The sequence below is a fragment of the Sinocyclocheilus grahami genome, unplaced genomic scaffold, assembly GCF_001515645.1.
Source record: "Sinocyclocheilus grahami isolate Dianchi unplaced genomic scaffold, SAMN03320097.WGS_v1.1 scaffold113.1, whole genome shotgun sequence".
In the NCBI taxonomy this organism is placed as follows: Eukaryota; Metazoa; Chordata; class Actinopteri; order Cypriniformes; family Cyprinidae; genus Sinocyclocheilus; species Sinocyclocheilus grahami.
Genome location: NW_015505292.1, coordinates 1,413,640 through 1,431,984, shown reverse-complemented (window position 1 = coordinate 1,431,984; position 18,345 = coordinate 1,413,640). Strand labels below are relative to the sequence as shown.

The 18,345-nt window shown below is 36.7% G+C and overlaps 2 protein-coding genes across 2 annotated transcripts in view; one reads left to right on the top strand and one right to left on the bottom strand.

Moving 5' to 3' along the window:
• Positions 1 to 13,061, top strand: part of LOC107589180 (E3 ubiquitin-protein ligase znrf1) — a 40,485-nt gene extending 27,424 nt beyond the window's left edge. Inside the window, exons 3-5 of the mRNA XM_016277546.1 lie at positions 9,261 to 9,366; positions 10,274 to 10,365; positions 11,782 to 13,061. Coding sequence (XP_016133032.1) covers positions 9,261 to 9,366; positions 10,274 to 10,331 — 164 coding nt within the window. The 3' untranslated portion in view covers positions 10,332 to 10,365; positions 11,782 to 13,061. The remainder of the gene's footprint in view (positions 1 to 9,260; positions 9,367 to 10,273; positions 10,366 to 11,781) is intronic.
• Positions 13,062 to 14,537: 1,476 nt separating this feature from the next.
• On the bottom strand, positions 14,538 to 17,389 carry LOC107589208 (probable D-lactate dehydrogenase, mitochondrial). The gene is made up of 4 exons (XM_016277571.1): positions 17,369 to 17,389; positions 17,215 to 17,305; positions 17,028 to 17,127; positions 14,538 to 15,043 (listed from the first exon to the last, which is right to left on the bottom strand). The coding sequence occupies exons 1-4, from the start codon at positions 17,387 to 17,389 to the stop codon at positions 14,878 to 14,880; spliced, it is 378 nt and encodes a 125-aa protein (XP_016133057.1). The 3' UTR covers positions 14,538 to 14,877.
• Positions 17,390 to 18,345: the final 956 nt, after the last annotated feature.

Here is an 18,345-nt window from a genome sequence, read left to right as displayed (position 1 = left end):
TCCTTTTCAATTAGTTTTGCTTCTATTTAATCCCTCGTTTTATCATTTTGTCACTTACTGACCTCACCATGTTCAAGTCAGTGACATTACCAGACCAGAACACTCTGCAGCTAATCTTATTTCCCACAATGCACTCCTTTCCCATTGTCAACTGCAGCCAGTGACAGTCACACATCAGCAGATCTGGCTCACTGTAAAAGCCGCTGTCTGTGAATGCAGTATGTACACTTTGCTTGTCTTTTGACATTATGGTTTGTGCCCACTAGCCCTCCAGTTCTCTGTGAACTCTAATCCACCCGTTTGTATTGATCCAGGCAGGGATATAACCCTGGACTAATGCTAGATGTAACATTGGACTAACCCTGAACTAATACATGTTTCACCCCAGAGGAGATGGTATCAAAGTCGAGGGGATTTCATTATAATAATATTCAGCACATAGCAAAATAATTATATGCTTTGAGTGTGATTTTCAACGTATTTCAGAACTTGCAGTCACAAAATAATGGATGGATATTATATTGTGTTGTTCTCTATAAAATACAGCGCTACTTTTTTGTGATGTTCAAAGTGTTCTGAATCAATCTGACAAATCACCTAATGAAACAGTCCAAATAATTAGTGAGTTAACAACTCAGTTGGAGTGTTGACTGAAGGAACAACTTGTTCACTGAATCAGAGTGTTTACCAAGTAAACAACTCATTCACCTAATCGTTTAGCGAAACATTGATATTTATATGTGCAAAAAGTAATTGTGTTGTAAGACTTATAATGAGAAGTATAATAATATTTAATTAAATTAAAGATCTCAGAGAGTTACAATTGTCACTGAAAAGGGTTTGAAGGAAATTGTAACACATGAAAAATATGAACCCATTTTATCTTAAAAAATAGTTAATTTTTTATTATTTTTTCTTTATTATTAATTCTTTTAAATCAGGAATAATGTGTTTAAAGCAAAAGTGTAAGTGGGAGATTTAAGTATTATTTAAATCATATATTAATTATTTAACTATGGGATATATTATAATTCACTGAATTGTTTAGTGTGATAACAACTCACCCATTGAATTATATTTTATTTTCATAATTAAAAAAAAATAATAGCAATTTTTATATTTTATGAATTGTATTAAATTTTAATCTAACCTATTATTTCTTAAAATGATTTTTTTATTTGTAATATTTCATCAAATTTGATTTGATTTTGATTTTATCGTAAATAATAGCACACAGAAATAGAATTATAATTCACTGAATTGTTTAGTGTGCTAACTGACACACTGAATTATTCTGAGAATTAATGGAGTTAAAAGCTCACTTTTTAAATTGAACATTGAATAACTCACTCACTGAATTGTTTGTAGTGTTTGCTGAGTCAACAACTCACTAAACTGCAAATCAGTACATCCTGTGTTGTGGTATTTTCTAAGTTGTTTTAATAAATGTTTTTTTTTTTTAATGCTGTGTTATTCCAGATTATAGATAGATAGATAGATTTTTCTTTCAGCCATGAGACCATGAAGAAAACATTGTGCAGCAGAAATGTTTTTCTGCCCTCTGAAAATCTCTCATCCCCCTCCCCATGTGAGAGCTAAATTTAACAGCAGGTATTAAAATATCATCATGCATAGTCCTGACTTGGAAAAGACACACTGGCCAGCTCACATGGGCCCTTCAGAGGGTGACACACACACAAAACTGCTGTCAAAGTAATAGCGTTAAAATTTCAGGGGCTGAACCGAAAAGCCCAGACACAAATTGACAGCTAGCGGAAAGAATGGGGAACATGATTACCAACAACTTGAACTAAAAGGGCCTAACCAGCGACTGATCTCTCTCTCTCTCTCTCTCTCTCTCTCTCGCACACACACACATACACACACCTGTCCATTCCTGTAAACAATTGCAGCTCGTCTGAGCTGCTGAAGTCATCAGCCCTAAGAGGATAACAAGCTCAAGTGCTGGAGGGTGTGCGTTCTGCTGTTGTCCAGGGATGTGTGGGGGGAAAGGGCAGCATGTTTGGCTTGCTGGGACCAGCGCCTGGAAAATTGCGACAGCATTTGAGAATTTTTTGAAGAGTTAGAATAGTTCCCTTCATAACTCACAAACAACTACACATCTGTCTAATATATATTTAATAGAAGACATTTAAATGGCAAAAAGTAACTATACTATTAATACTGAAGAATTAGAATGGGAAATATAATAATACTGAATTAAAGAGTGTTGCAATTTGCAAGAGTCATGAGGTTAAAGGGAATTGTAACACTTGAAAACATTTGCCAATTTTATCTGAAATAAGATCCAACATTAATTATTACTGTATAGTTTTATCCTTTGTGTTATTTTTGTATGTTTAAGTTTATTTATATATTTATTTATTTTGTCAAAAATAATAAAGCATAAATTTAAGTGGGACATTTAATTATTATTTCAAATGCATAACAATTATTTCATTATTTAAAAAAATAATTAATTAATTCTAACTATAATATACAGTATGCACAGTAGTAAGTTTACTTTTATTCAGTCAATATGCATGAAATTGATCAAAAGTGACGTTAACGACATTTATAATGTTACAAAATATTTCTATTTCAAGTAAAATGCTGTTCATTTGAATTTTGAAAAAAAAAATCACATTTCCATGAAACTTTTAATCACCAAAACTGTTTTCAACATTGATAATAATAACTAATAAATGTTTCTTGAGCAGCAAATCAGCATATTAGAATGATTTCTGAAGGATCGTGTGACACTGAAGACTGGAGTAATGATGCTGAAAATTCAGCTTTGTCATCACAGGAATAAATTATATCTTAAAATATATTCAAATAAAAAACAATTATTTTAAATATTACTGTTTTACTGTATTTTTGATCAAATAAATTTAGTCTTGGTAAGCATAAGAGACAACAATATTTTTAAAAATTAAATTTTTTTTAACAGTAGTGTTTGTATCAATTATTTATATACTTAACATATTTAAGTTTAAAATCAGCCTAACTTTGAAGAAATGTAGCATGTTACAATTGCCCCTGGTCTCCCGTACTGCGTCGCCTCGCTAAGCTGATTTGTATTTGGAGCATATGTCTGCCGTCTGTTCTCTATTCATTCCTGCCATCATTTCCTGTTTTTCCCAGCTCACCTCTTCTTGCTTTCCACCCGTGTCGTTCTCTCTCTCTCCATCACATCCTCTCTAAACTGCAATCTATCTCTTGTCCCGTCTGCCCGCTGCCTGCACACAAAACAATGGAGCTTCATCTCCCCATCCTCACCTCAGGTGCCCTAACGGTGCTTTTTCAGCAATGCAGATGGCTGGCCGAAAAAGTTATCTTGTTATTGTTCTTTAAAACTAAACTGAAATAGGAAACCTGAATAAAAAAATAAATATACCAATAAACTATTATAGAAGAAACGGCACAAACAAATGTGTGACGCATCTTTCAGGTGGTATTGCACCTCTGTAGTGTGAGATTGATCCTAAAGCATTCTGGGAAAGCGGGTTAACCCTCAATCAACATCCTGCGTTTGTACGAACTCCATTATCCCGTGATGGTTCTTTAACCTTCTGTCAGTAATTACCACTCCAAACCTTTACACCCACAGAAACACACACTCACACACACAGGTGTTTCCAGGGGAAGCTGTGCACGTTATACGAAAGGCACATTTCCTGTGAAGAAGACTTTTACTGGAAACTAAAACTGTCTGAGAACGGTGTATTTGTGTATGTGTCTGAGTCATTGTGCTGGTATGGGCATGCGAGTCGAATCGTGTTGGTTGTTGCCCTTAAGCTATTAGCAGAAAATAAGTATACACCTCGTCGTCATCTCTCCACCACAAACATTCACACAGCAATGAACCATGAGTAGCTAGTTATGTTAACTGCCAACCCATCTCACTTAACCAGCCGTCACTGTGAGTGAGAAAGCGGAGGAACACTGTAAACGGCATTACATGTGTCTTTACTCACCACTGTCCCCTGCTGGCAAACAAGCCATTTTGAATAATACACAGTATGTTTTCATGAATCTCCAGTATCAAACATCCCAATCAGACATAAGTTGTGACATGTTGGTAATGGTACCACAGTTGTGCTGCAAAAAAGAAAAGAAACTTGTTCAAGTTAGTTTATATTGATTTTATGGCCAAAAATATGATAAAACTGGAGTTTTCAAATGGGGGCCATGTACTACAAGGGGAATATGACTGTTTTTATTGTTTGTTTGTTTCATCTTACCAATCTCAAACTTTTGAATGGTAGTTGGTGTTTTTAAAGTTTTTTTTTTTCCAGAAAACTATATGGAAATATGATTCTTAATGAGTACATAAATATTAGTGCCATCAAAATTAGGGTGTTAACGCAAGCAATTAATTTTTTCAGTTTAATGCGTTAAAAATATTTAATGCAATTAACGCGGGGCGGAGCTAGGGCCACCCCACTCACAACTGCTGCTTCGGTCTCTTTTTTCTTGACAAGAATTGCGTTTATGTAGACACAGAACGTCTTTACGACCACATCAACTGAAAAACTATTCAGACGCGCACTTCACCTCAGCACCAGGTGCTAGTCAAACGAGCGTCAAATAAAAGGTACAGGTGACGAGAGAGCTTGAACAACAGTGAACTGTGGTCAGATGAGATGTTGTCAGGCCATATGTCAGTAAAAACGAATTTTCCTGTCCTGTTTGCCATCATACTGTGCTCATAGCATGTGCTCTTCACTTGCATGCACAAATGTAGTGGCGCATGCTGTGTATAATTCCTTAAAGCGCAAATGAAACTACGAGCATGCAATGCCATAGTTATGTCACCAGTTAAGTCATGAAGTTACCAAAAAGGCGATTAAAGCTGCCTAAAACTGCATGCATACAAGTATTTGTTATATATGAGTCAGATTTCAGAACATGTCTCTGAAATGCAGTGGATTTCAAAACTGTCCTGGAGCAGCCCAGCACTCTCCCTCATCTAACACACTCGATTCAACTCGTCAGCTCATTAGTAGAGACTTTAAGATCTCAAGTGGGTCAGAAAAGGTAAAGAGTTGTGACAAAATGCGATGTGTGTCAGATCCGCGTCATGTTCAGCAGTGGCAGCTCTTAAAGCAGCCAAAATAACCTAATAACCCAGCTTCTGTGATGTCCGTTAATCAAAGAACAAAAGAAAAAAAAGAGGAAATCAATAACTTTTGTATCTTTAAAGGAACACTCCACTTTTTTTTTTTGAAAATAGGCTCATTTTCCAACTCCCCTAGAGTTAAACAGTTGAGTTTTACCGTTTTCGAAGCCATTCAGCTGATCTCCGGGTCTGCCGGTAGCACTTTTAGCTGTAGCTTTCTAGATTTAGTAGCTTTCTAGTAGAGTTTCTATATTTTTTCTATTTAAAACTTGACTCTTCTGTAATTGCATCGTGTACTAAGACCGACGGAAAATGAAAAGTTGCGATTTTCTAGGCCGATATGGCTAGGAACTATACTCTCATTCTGGCGTAATAATCAAGGAACTTTGCTTGAAACTCTTTGGTCATTTTTGAGCGAGATGCTAACGGTCTGTTTTACTGTATTTTTGATCAAATAAATTTAGTCTTGGTAAGCATAAGAGACAACAATATTTTTAAAAATTAAATTTTTTTTAACAGTAGTGTTTGTATCAATTATTTATATACTTAACATATTTAAGTTTAAAATCAGCCTAACTTTGAAGAAATGTAGCATGTTACAATTGCCCCTGGTCTCCCGTACTGCGTCGCCTCGCTAAGCTGATTTGTATTTGGAGCATATGTCTGCCGTCTGTTCTCTATTCATTCCTGCCATCATTTCCTGTTTTTCCCAGCTCACCTCTTCTTGCTTTCCACCCGTGTCGTTCTCTCTCTCTCCATCACATCCTCTCTAAACTGCAATCTATCTCTTGTCCCGTCTGCCCGCTGCCTGCACACAAAACAATGGAGCTTCATCTCCCCATCCTCACCTCAGGTGCCCTAACGGTGCTTTTTCAGCAATGCAGATGGCTGGCCGAAAAAGTTATCTTGTTATTGTTCTTTAAAACTAAACTGAAATAGGAAACCTGAATAAAAAAATAAATATACCAATAAACTATTATAGAAGAAACGGCACAAACAAATGTGTGACGCATCTTTCAGGTGGTATTGCACCTCTGTAGTGTGAGATTGATCCTAAAGCATTCTGGGAAAGCGGGTTAACCCTCAATCAACATCCTGCGTTTGTACGAACTCCATTATCCCGTGATGGTTCTTTAACCTTCTGTCAGTAATTACCACTCCAAACCTTTACACCCACAGAAACACACACTCACACACACAGGTGTTTCCAGGGGAAGCTGTGCACGTTATACGAAAGGCACATTTCCTGTGAAGAAGACTTTTACTGGAAACTAAAACTGTCTGAGAACGGTGTATTTGTGTATGTGTCTGAGTCATTGTGCTGGTATGGGCATGCGAGTCGAATCGTGTTGGTTGTTGCCCTTAAGCTATTAGCAGAAAATAAGTATACACCTCGTCGTCATCTCTCCACCACAAACATTCACACAGCAATGAACCATGAGTAGCTAGTTATGTTAACTGCCAACCCATCTCACTTAACCAGCCGTCACTGTGAGTGAGAAAGCGGAGGAACACTGTAAACGGCATTACATGTGTCTTTACTCACCACTGTCCCCTGCTGGCAAACAAGCCATTTTGAATAATACACAGTATGTTTTCATGAATCTCCAGTATCAAACATCCCAATCAGACATAAGTTGTGACATGTTGGTAATGGTACCACAGTTGTGCTGCAAAAAAGAAAAGAAACTTGTTCAAGTTAGTTTATATTGATTTTATGGCCAAAAATATGATAAAACTGGAGTTTTCAAATGGGGGCCATGTACTACAAGGGGAATATGACTGTTTTTATTGTTTGTTTGTTTCATCTTACCAATCTCAAACTTTTGAATGGTAGTTGGTGTTTTTAAAGTTTTTTTTTTTCCAGAAAACTATATGGAAATATGATTCTTAATGAGTACATAAATATTAGTGCCATCAAAATTAGGGTGTTAACGCAAGCAATTAATTTTTTCAGTTTAATGCGTTAAAAATATTTAATGCAATTAACGCGGGGCGGAGCTAGGGCCACCCCACTCACAACTGCTGCTTCGGTCTCTTTTTTCTTGACAAGAATTGCGTTTATGTAGACACAGAACGTCTTTACGACCACATCAACTGAAAAACTATTCAGACGCGCACTTCACCTCAGCACCAGGTGCTAGTCAAACGAGCGTCAAATAAAAGGTACAGGTGACGAGAGAGCTTGAACAACAGTGAACTGTGGTCAGATGAGATGTTGTCAGGCCATATGTCAGTAAAAACGAATTTTCCTGTCCTGTTTGCCATCATACTGTGCTCATAGCATGTGCTCTTCACTTGCATGCACAAATGTAGTGGCGCATGCTGTGTATAATTCCTTAAAGCGCAAATGAAACTACGAGCATGCAATGCCATAGTTATGTCACCAGTTAAGTCATGAAGTTACCAAAAAGGCGATTAAAGCTGCCTAAAACTGCATGCATACAAGTATTTGTTATATATGAGTCAGATTTCAGAACATGTCTCTGAAATGCAGTGGATTTCAAAACTGTCCTGGAGCAGCCCAGCACTCTCCCTCATCTAACACACTCGATTCAACTCGTCAGCTCATTAGTAGAGACTTTAAGATTTCAAGTGGGTCAGAAAAGGTAAAGAGTTGTGACAAAATGCGATGTGTCAGATCCGCGTCATGTTCAGCAGTGGCAGCTCTTAAAGCAGCCAAAATAACCTAATAACCCAGCTTCTGTGATGTTCGTTAATCAAAGAACAAAAGAAAAAAAAGAGGAAATCAATAACTTTTGTATCTTTAAAGGAACACTCCACTTTTTTTTTTTTGAAAATAGGCTCATTTTCCAACTCCCCTAGAGTTAAACAGTTGAGTTTTACCGTTTTCGAAGCCATTCAGCTGATCTCCGGGTCTGCCGGTAGCACTTTTAGCTGTAGCTTTCTAGATTTAGTAGCTTTCTAGTAGAGTTTCTATATTTTTTCTATTTAAAACTTGACTCTTCTGTAATTGCATCGTGTACTAAGACCGACGGAAAATGAAAAGTTGCGATTTTCTAGGCCGATATGGCTAGGAACTATACTCTCATTCTGGCGTAATAATCAAGGAACTTTGCTTGAACCTCTTTGGTCATTTTTGAGCGAGATGCTAACGGTCTAATCCGATTCAATGATCTATGCTAAGCTACAGCTAAAAGTGCTACCTCCAGACCCGGAGATCAGCTGAATGAATTTGAAAATGGTAAAACTCAACTGTTTAACTCTAGGGGAGTTGGAAAATAAGCCTATTTTCAAAAAATAGTGGAGTGTTTCTTTAAGGATTCATCTATACTTAATTTAGACTTTAGTTTGATAACTTTATTCAATTTATGTATATTTCCTACTTGCTGAAGGGCACAGGTAGCTAAATATGACATTTATTAGAATGGGTTTATGTGAAGTTTGTACATAAGTGAAGTGTAAGTAAACCCCATTTGAAAACTATGTAAAAATGTACTCAAATTTGTATGTAGTTTTCAAATGGGATGAATGTGCTCTAAAGGGAATACATACAATTTAAGTAATATTTTTGTAAACAGTTATATTTATTTATAAAAATATATATATGTTAAAAAAATATTTATTTACACTTATTTGTATTTATTTATAACCATATTTGCATATAGTCTTTTGAAAACCTCTTTAATTAAAAAAAATCACATTCAGAAGTTTGGGGTTGGTAATATTACAATTTAAAATAACTGTTTCTATTTTAATATATTTTAAAATGTAATTTATTCCTGTGATTTTTAAAGCTGAATTTTCAGCATCATTACTCCAGTCTTCAGTGTCACCTGATCCTTCAGAAATCATTCTAATATGCTGATTTGCTGATCAAGAAACATTTCTTATGTTGAAAACAGCTAACATTTGTGTGGAAACTGAGATAATTTTTTCAGGTTTCTTTGATGTATAGAAAGTTCAAAAGAACAGCATTTATTTGAAATAGAAATCTTTTGTAGCATTATACGTTTTCTTTATTGATCAATTTAATGCATCCTTGCTGAATAAAAGTATGCATTTATTTTGACATATCTTACTGACCCCAATCTTTTTGAACGGTAGTGTTTATATATCAGTCTCTTAGGTTTGCATTACGTGCTCATTGTGAGTGTCTGTGTATGTGTTATAGATGACGTGTTGTCAAGAGATGCAGGAGAATGTGTAATATGTCTCGAGGAGCTACAGCAGGGAGACACCATCGCTAGACTGCCGTGCCTCTGTATCTATCACAAAAGGTGAGATGGACAGCAACAACACATTTTCCTCTACTTTACTATCAGATTCCCCGTTTTTATTGCGCAGTTTATATGGTTAATACCTTTTTAATCAACACCAGTACTGGTAAAATGGTTGTGATAATGACAGACCTCATTGAGTCCAACCTTGTGTCAGTCTGATCTTAAACATGACAGGAAATGTTACCGCTTTTAGCCAGTCAAATGAGCTTCGGTCTCAGCTGTCAAACTGCCTGAGAATTTACATTCCACTTTTTTTTTGCTGATCATGAAACGCAAACCTTGTCATGTCCTATATATAATTATGTAACTATATGATTGACATTTCATGTCTGGATATGGTGTCTCAGCAGGAGGCTTCTGGGTATTGAATGGCACACGTATTGGAAAGTCTGTCTCAAACCTCAGACACCTTTAAGTGAACCACATGACTTGCTGACATGTGATGTTCTGATGTTCTTTTGCAGCTCACACTTGAGATGTTTTCAGATGCTGAAGCACAATCAAACTAATTTGCTACAAGCAAGTTATACGCTCAGTCCTAACCTGGCGAGGCACAATAAAGTGACAACCGATAAATCCTATCACTTCCAAGCTAATCGTAATATTTTTGGCCTAACCAGCTGCAACCGGCAAGACATTTGTTACACTTGCTTACATGGTTTCTATATCCAGTCCAGAATCCTGCTCTACATAGCTGTATATTAAACATCAAATATGTTGGCTGTGATTTAGTCATTTCTTGCACTTTTAGCGAGGACAGCAAAATGATTTAATGCTGGACCTCATCTTAAGAACCATTAGTAGAATCATTTAAAAGCATTATGCTAATGGAAAGGTTGTTTTTCTGATGCAAATTACATTCAAATTGAACCTAAGCTGACATTGTTAGCATCTTTTTCATTAGCTGTATAGACTCCTGGTTTGAGATCAACCGCTCCTGCCCTGAACATCCTTCAGACTGACCTCCATCATCTACTTCTGATACCAGTGAGAAAGGTGAACACCATCACACAAATATTCACCTACATGCAAACACGTGTCTCAATAATCTGATATTTCAAGTAATCCTTTCCTATTGGAATTTTTGACTTTATCAAACAGTAATTAGCAGCATTATCTCATTACTTCAGTGCACCACTTTTAATAGACTATAGAAAGCATTTTCCAGAGTAGCAACACAGGATTTTTAAAAAAAATTTATCGCAAACACACCTTTGGAGCATTTTTAGACATGTAGTAAATGTGAAAGTATCACCTTAATGTTTTCACCCTTGAGGCCTCTATATATAAAATTGTGTTCACGAAGCTCTAGAACTCAGACCAGTAATAAACTTTTTATTATTATTATTATTTTGCAAATTAAACACTTTTTTAACACTTAAGTCCTCTAAAAAAAAATCCATGTTAACAAAGGTCTAGAACTCAGACCACTTCAATAGAATATTATTATTTTTAATTATTATTAATGTTAAAATATCACAAATAACAGTAATAATATGCAAATGCAAGTTTTTACACTTATGTCCTCTAGTCTAAAAAAATCAACTTTCACAAACATCTAGAACTCGGACAACTCTCCTATTATTATTATTCTGTCAGGACCACTATCGTTAAAATGATAGATACTTAGCATAAAGTTTGGTTTGGAGGTATGGTTCTGTTCTGGGCAAAAACCTCCCTGCCCATCCATGCAGCCTGTCATGAATGAGCAGGGAGAGCAGCAATAATAACCCCCCTAGGGTTAACAGAACAGAACAAGGCAGATATCATTAATGTACTTAATGATATTTAAGTGTAGCACTTTATTCAAGATAAAGGAGTCTGATTAGCAAGGAATATCAGAAAGCCACGTCCTGACTGTGGCGAAAGGAGGAGCTGGGGATGGAGGAGGGTAATTTGCTCCTGAGCAAGCTGAAAAGCTGCAGAATAATACTGAATAGAGCTTACATAGGAATGCCGCGATAGGTGTCGTATTCCTATAGGTAGATGTGATCAGCTTGACTTACGTGACCTGCCAGAACTAACGCTAACGCTTAATTTATTATTATTATTATTATTATTAACAATAATACTTGTTTTATTTATTTATTTATTTATTTTTATTAGTAGTAGTAGTAGTAAGTTAAATATTGCATAAGATATAATACTATATAATAATTATTTTTATTTTTATATAGGATTTTTTTCCTGTAATTTATTGATTGGTCCGATATTGAAAAGCAATCTGGTTAAAGCTTCAAACTTGAGTTTCTATGTATAAATGCACGTTATACTTCACACACACCACTGACTTACAGCAAACCATGCTTAGACCACCTCCCGAGATCCCTGACATAAACCAAGTGTGAAAACACCCTCGGGCTCAGTATGACTCTCATATTCCATCTTTGTCTCTTTTTTCTCTTACTATAGGGCACTTTATGGACCTAAACCTGGATATCCTGACACAAAAATAACCAAATAAATCAATCTACCAACCAATTCGATCAAAACCTATGGAAACGGAAATGTGTCATCGCAAAACTGAACCAAATAAAAGCGTTCATCCAGCCAACACCGTCATTACCACTTGCAGAATCCCAGAATCCCCTGCCTGCTGTGCTAGAGACTGCTAAATTGCTAACCGGCCCCTTCACGGCAAAACCACCAACACCGGATCTCTGGCTTTGGAAAACGTCTCGCTTTCTTGCCCCCTCTACATACTCTGTGTTCTTATCGATGTGTGTGTTCAGTCTGCATTCTGACCAGGTCCTCTCTCCTTGTGTATGTAATCAGATGGAAGGAGATGGGGAAGAGGGGGCGGGGCAACACAAGGGGCAGGGCGACAAAATGGGCAGGGCATATGCTGTAAACAAGTAGGAAGTAGACCACGCTTTGCAAATCAATCCAGAGGCCACACTTGTCCTGTCAATCAAACGATGCTGATTAGAGGGGTGTGGCAGGGGCGGGGTTTCAGACCTGGTTCGTGGGAGGAGTCTTGTGTGTGCGGTTCACTCGTTAGTGATGTGTTGGACAGCCGGTGGACGTATATTTAGTTATTCTGTGTGTGCATGTGTGTGATCATGTGTCCACAGGCGGGGAAATGTGCAAATTGTGTTTCCTGTTAGTGCCAGAGGAAGTCCAAGACATCAGCATGTGCGTTGGGATGGGGGTTTACGGTCATAAATGGAGAGAAAGATACACTCTCGGTCTGTCTTCAAATGTTTACAATTCACAGTAGATGTCTTTCCCCTACAGATTCTGAAACGATAAGAAGCTCAAAGCTATTTTCCTAGTTTCATCTGCAATTTTTTGGGCAGTTATTATGAAGCGCCGACCATAATATTCAGACAGTTTCCCTGTAAAAGCCTTGAGTACGTATTCAGTGTGTGTGTGTGTGTATGTATGTGTGTGTGATTTCAGCTTCTGTCCATCCTCCCATGTTTTCTCTATGTGACCAGCCAGCTTGCGTCTGGTAAGCTAATGTTGCTTCACTACTGTATGTAAAGCCCAGATATACTGGTGTGAATCTATTACAAGATCATTTCTATGATCTGCATTAACTTTTTATTTTTGAAAAATCTGTGAGAAACCTCACAAGAAATCTATTTAACCTTCAGGATGCCTCTGTCTACTGTATAAACAGCAAGCACTGTTAGAAAATAATGTTGCTGTAATTGTAAAAAAATTAAAAAGTCAAAACAAATAAAAAAGGAGTAAAATGAAAAAGGTAAAAAAAAAATAACCGCAAGGAAATATCTGACAACCTATTACTTTTTGTGTTGGATAGAAATAGAGCATTTCTGAGGTCACAAGAAATCTATTTAACCTTCAGGATGCCTCTGTCTACTGTATAAACAGCAAGCACTGTTAGAAAATAATGTTGCTGTAATTGTAAAAAAATTAAAAAGTCAAAACAAATAAAAAAGGAGTAAAATGAAAAAGGTAAAAAAAAATAACCGCAAGGAAATATCTGACAACCTATTACTTTTTGTGTTGGATAGAAATAGAGCATTTCTGAGTTTTTTTTTTTCCTGCTTTGTGCCTGTAAATGAGGGCATACAAACACCATCCATCAAAACAATGGATAACAATTTCGCCTCACCTTGTAAAACAAATCAAACAAATAATAAAAACAGAGTCAGGTAGCGTAGTACTATCTTGTGCAGCATGGGCTGCGGAAAGTGACTCGGCACTCTCGAAACCCATCCTTTTCTTATTTTTGCGTTCAAGTCAAGTCATTTTGTTTGTTTTTCTTTTCATTTTTTTCCAGGGACATGAACGGATGCCTGTTTCTAGGAGTGTACAAACTAAGTGTCTGATGATTTCGATGTGCAATCTGTGGGACAAGTAATAATGATGATGATCATACATATAATTAAAACAAGATGAAATAAAACCAGATGTTGCTTTCTTTTATGGACAAGTCCACAGCAAACACATAAAAGGATCAATTAAATTCAAAAACAGTCACTTAAGAAAGAACAAGAGACAAAATAATTTGATGTAATTCATTTATTTTCAGTTTATTAAAATGCATTTTCTGTATCACATTTATCTTATCAGTCCTTATTTTGAGTTCTGCTTCACAGATTCTGTTCTTTAGAAGCAAATAGATCCACAGAAATGTAGAAGGGCAAATTGCCCAAATAAGCAAAAATTTGCCAAGGCACAATGATTTCACTTTGACTGTAAGTAAGCTTTTTATATTTAAAGAGTTTTTATATTTTATATATTTAAAGCAAGTTTTTTGGGCAGTGTAGAGTAGGGCTTGTTGTTTGTCATTTCTCCGATCACAAATGCAGACATGGTTTTATGTTTACGCGGCGCGATGCAACGCAACGCGTAAAAAGAGTATAAGTCATTATAATCCATAATTATGTCACCACTGGATGCAACGAATGCCTCGTTTATAATGGGTTTTCATGTTTTTGAATCATCGCTCCGGCCTGACAGGGCATCATCACAGTATGGTAAGGGGCGTAACATTTCCGTCACACGCTTGAGGTATTCGGCCAATCACAATGCACTGGATAGCTGGCCAATCACAGCACACCTCGCTTTTTTAGAATGATGAGCTTTGTAAAAATCGATGCTTTTCAGAAAGGCGGGGCATAGAGGAGAAACAATAATGTACAGTATGTGGAAAATAATGTGTTTTTTGAACCTTAAACCGCATAAACACATTTGATTACACCAAATACACAAAATAATTTTCTTTCTAGCAGCATCATATGACCCCTTTAAGTGGTGTGAGACTGCCCCATGCAAAAGAAAAGGATGGAATAATTACATTATTACAGCCCTGTACATTAATACTGCGTATTCACAATAATACTACATAAGAAATTATTTAAATCATATGCACTTTTCACAAAAATTATATTTTGCATGTGCAGATTTTGAAAGCACTTAAGTCTAAATCATTAGCATTCTTAAACTCTAAAACAAACCTCATTCTCCTGACCTCTAGTGGTCAAAGCCTAGTGCAGAGTATCTTCTCCAGTGTTCTGTGTTGGTTTGCATTCATTATAACACCTTTCCAGGATTCATGAGGTTTTTGGGGTCCAGAGTGGCCTTGAGGCCCAGCATGACCTCTATGGCCAATGGCCCGACCTCTTCTCTGAGCAGAGCCTGCTTTCCTAGACCAATCCCGTGTTCACCAGTACAAGTTCCGTCCATCGCCAGTGCCCTCCTGCATAGGGAAAGACAACAAGAAAATAAATTAATCCACTGTAATTGTTACTGGCAATAAATAGGGTGAACACATCTGGCCATCTTGATCAGTTAAGATGCTTGGAATCACCAGATCTGACATTGTTGGTGGACCTCAGTGTGTCTGGCAGACTTGAAGAACATGTTTAGCAGTCTGCAACCACTGAAAGACCAAAGTTTCCTCAGGAAGTAGAATCTCTGCAACTGAGCTGTCTGTCCAGTCCAATTCATATTCCCAGGTGTTTCCACCTCCACATTCTCCAATTAAATGATGAAGACTGGTCTCGGGGGCTCCCTGGCGCAGCAGAAATCCAACACCTACTCATCTTGTTCATGCAGGTTCTTACTGTTCGACATGACAAGGTACACCTTATATTATATACTCTAACCACAATTTGTAATGCAATAGGACAAGTCTGAATGATTTTGTGAAGTAAGTGAAATGGATCAAATGCTAACGATACACTGCGATTTTTGCCCAGATTTGCAGTGTGGAGGAACTGCTGCTAGTTGGCAAATGTCAAAGCCAGTCTGCAGACGCTGGGCAGTTGGAGTTAACAGATTTGAGAGGAAACTACATAGTTTCTGATCAGTGATGGGGAAAGTTACTTTTTAAAGTAATGCATTATAATACTGTGTTACTCCATAAAAAGTAACCATGTTACTTAGTTACTTTTAATTGGAAATTAATGTATTATGTTGCTTTAGGTTGGGCTTGCTTATTTGTTTTTTTAATAACAAAAACCCAAAAGTTATATTTTTGGCAACTGTAAGGACCCTTTCACACCAAAAGTGAAATTAATAAGCCTCAGGCTGAAGGAAGTGTCTCAGCCTTATGGAACTCACTCCCAATTTCTCCCAACACAGGGACAGGAGAGGTGTTAGTGAATAAATGAGACAAAGTAACTTGCGTAGAAAAAGTAACTCATATTTAGTTGTAAATTTGAAAGTAATATTACTTTACTAGTTACTTGGAAAAAGTAATCTGATTACATAACTCATGTTTCTTGTAATGCATTACCCCAACAATGTTAATGATGGGCACAGATTTAGATTTTTTAGCTTGAAACTAAAATTTCATCCATTCTGAGGAAATCAAACATGATTAATATTTTGATACAATTTTAGAAGACATTGTTTTCATCTGTTATATGTCTCTTAGCAATGAGGAGTAAGTTTCTGCCTGAGTTTCTTGTATTCGGAACAATTTGAAAGTCCGTTTAGTATACAATGCCCAGTTTCCAGCTTTTAATTGAACCCAGCACATTCCTTTAAAAGACAGAAGGTTATTGAAGTTGAATTGACTGAACAGATTCATCTAACTAAACCTGGCCAAGTTCCTCTGCACTTCCAGGTAACAAGCCTGAAATCCATTTCAATTTCTTCACATTGTTCTGCTTAAGTTTCGACACAAATTCAACTCAATAAAATTTCTTCTGCTCTTAGAGTTGCAACTTCAGCGTGCAAACACTCCTTTGGCAGTTAATATGGCAATGGTTTTTGCAAACTTGTGCTTTTACAGTAAAGCCATGTCTGTCGTTCACAAAAAGGGCAAGTCTAACTCCATTTGCTCCTATCAGGAAGAACTTTTGAGTATCAAGTCAGCCAGGTTTCATTGAAGCAAATGAGATCTCCGTTTTTGTCTTCTCTTTGGCTGCTGGTCGTTGCCGATCACTCGTCCATTGTATCCGACAGAGATTGCACTTTAACCGTAATGACTTAAGGCAGGTAGGACCTTTATTATTTGTGCTTGTTTCCAAAGCCAGACTCTAGACCCTCTATGTCTGTCATTGTCAATAAACGCTCTTCAAATGGCAGAAGACACGGAGAAATAATCCTGAAATTGATTGCTACACAAAACAAAACTGACAATGTACACAAAAGCTGCAGCCAAGACCCTCTCTGCTACCTCAGAAGATCATTGTAAGGGAGCAAAACTGCTGAAAGGAATGAAATAGAAATACCTGGCTAGTCTCTCAGTGAAGAAGTGAACCCTTTGCACCTCATCTGGGTCATTAGGATCCAGTACTATTAAACAATGGAAGTTGCCATCACCCACATGACCTACAGTAGGAAAAATATTAATATATTATATCAGCAGTTAAAAATAGTTCTCAACACTAAATGAGAAAATCAAACTTGGTAAACTACCAGTAATATTGTTTCTGATTAGATCTTCCTTTGTCTCCACTATAATCTGAGGCAGTCGTGAGATTGGCACACAGACATCCGTAGAATATGCCTGTAAGGAAATGAGTACATTTTTGTATAGTGTTGAGTTCTGAATATGTAATCCTTCTCTAACTTGATATTCATAAAAAGCCATTTGTAGGCTGTTTTCTCTAAATAGATTTGAACTGTGGATGTGTGGTGCTTTCATAACATTGCTCTGTTTGCTTGAGCATTCTGACCAGCATAGCAACTGGTTCAGCCAATGGTGTGAGTTTAGGGCGGGGCTATTGGTTATTGCTGACCTATGGCTGAATGCTTGGGAAACCTGTTGGAAACAGTCATGATTTTTAAGCAAATATATATGTACTGTTATGACTGGAATAAGAAATAAAAAATATAATTTATATTATCATTTTTATATTGTTTTAGTAAATTCTAATATAGTTATATTATTTTAGTAAGTTTTTATTAATTAGATCTTTTGTCTTCACTGTAACATGAGGTAGTTGAGAGAGCACTCATAAATATGTAGAAAATGCCTGGAAAATGTGTAATTTTTTTTACGTTAAAAATACTTTGTCCTAATACAACTTTAAATTCATTCATAACTATAATTAAGCCATTTGTTTTTTTATTTCCTTAATAAAAATGTGTCTCTGTGGTGCTATCAAAACACTGCTGTTTGTTTGAGCATTCCGACCAGCCCAGCATAGCAACAGTGGCTCAACCAATGACATGAGGGGCTATTTGTTTGGTTGACCAATGGCAGTGTTTGGGAAACCTCTTTGATAACAGTCATTCTTTTTACAGTACACTATGCACTATTGCAAACTAAATAAGAACAAAAGCATGATAATTATACAATAATAAAAAGTCCATTAGGACACCATACTTTCAGGAATACCGTACAACCGAAGCGTGGCTTTGGTAATAATACCCAAAGTTCCCTCTGAGCCCACAAAAAGGTTTGTCAGGTTGTAACTGGCAGATGTCTTTCTGAAAGGGTGTTGCATCAAAAGGGGAAAAATTAAATGCAGACAACAAAAGATTTAGTTTAAAAGATGCTTTGATTGTAATTTTGCAGTCATACCTTGGACGACGCCCCTTCCC